The 1,143-nt window shown below is 47.7% G+C and overlaps 1 protein-coding gene across 1 annotated transcript in view; it reads left to right on the forward strand.

Annotated features, from left to right (window-relative positions):
* Positions 1–228: 228 nt before the first annotated feature.
* Positions 229–1,143, forward strand: part of adat2 (adenosine deaminase, tRNA-specific 2) — a 3,845-nt gene continuing 2,930 nt past the window's right edge. Inside the window, exon 1 of the mRNA XM_015403874.1 lies at positions 229–470. Coding sequence (XP_015259360.1) covers positions 375–470 — 96 coding nt within the window. The 5' untranslated portion in view covers positions 229–374. The remainder of the gene's footprint in view (positions 471–1,143) is intronic.

Below are 1,143 nucleotides of genomic sequence, written 5' to 3' on the forward strand. Positions count from 1 at the left end.
ATAAACTGAATAGAATTGGTTAGGGCAGAAGGTCGACCTCCCCAAGATGGCGCCTGTAATTCCTGCGCCCTGACAGTCAATGCAGTATCCTCTCTTAAAATATGTCTATGTTAAATTACACCTGTTATACTTTCGCTTATTTCTGTATGCAAGCAGAGCTTTTATTTTGTGCATCACTCCACGCCGTTTCCGGTTGAGGCCTTACGTAGAGACGTCAACTTTACGTAAAGGAGCGCCATTGGTCGAGGTCCGTCCCAGATAATCTTCCCCAATTATTAGCGAAGCGAGTTTATTATGGTTCGAAAGTCATAATAATCCTGATTATAGTTTCTTTGCATTCAGACTGTCGCTGTGGAGCGACAGCAGCAGTCTCCATGGCAACAGAAGAGGGTCGTAAAGCCGAGCCAGAGGTCGTTTTTTCTGTAACGGAGGAAGAAATCAACCGTTGGATGTCTAGAGCTTTTGAAATGGTGAGTTTTTAGTCATAAAATTCGCCACCTGCGTTTGTTTCTTTGGTTATTTGACATTTTTAAACCTCAATTCCATTCTTTGAACAGGAAATAACCTTCCAGCAGAACCAGCCTCAACTGTTTGAAAAAGATTAATTGGTTAAATTTTTAAAAGATAAATCTGGAATTAGTTCAGATAGTTTATTTAGGGATTAAATTGTTTCGTTGTTCCATCAGTCAGCTGTAATGATAATTTCATGACAAACTTTAAATGAAAAGTTTTCTTTAATTAACTCAGGTTTAGCTTTCTGAAGCTGCCTCCTTGGTCCTGCTGGGAGACTGGATTTGGTCCGTGTCAGGACGTGTCCGTGACCGTCCACTCCAGCCCTGGACGGTCCCTGACACGTCTCTGGACGGTCTTCGACACACCAAACCGGCCCTGGACGATCCCTGACACGTCCAAACCGGCCCTGGACGGTCCCTGACACGTCCACTCCGGCTCTGGACGGTCTTCGACACCCGAAACCGGCCCTGGACTGTCCCTGACACGTCCACTCCGGCCCTGGACGGTCCCTGACACGTCCATTCCGGCTCTGGACGGTCTTCGACACACCAAACCGGCCCTGGACGGTCCCTGACACGTCCACTCCGCCTCTGGACGGTCTTCGACACCCGAAACCGGCCCTGGACTGTC

This window comes from Cyprinodon variegatus, unplaced genomic scaffold (genome assembly GCF_000732505.1).
Source record: "Cyprinodon variegatus isolate N-32 unplaced genomic scaffold, C_variegatus-1.0 Scaffold1587, whole genome shotgun sequence".
NCBI lineage: Eukaryota > Metazoa > Chordata > Actinopteri > Cyprinodontiformes > Cyprinodontidae > Cyprinodon > Cyprinodon variegatus.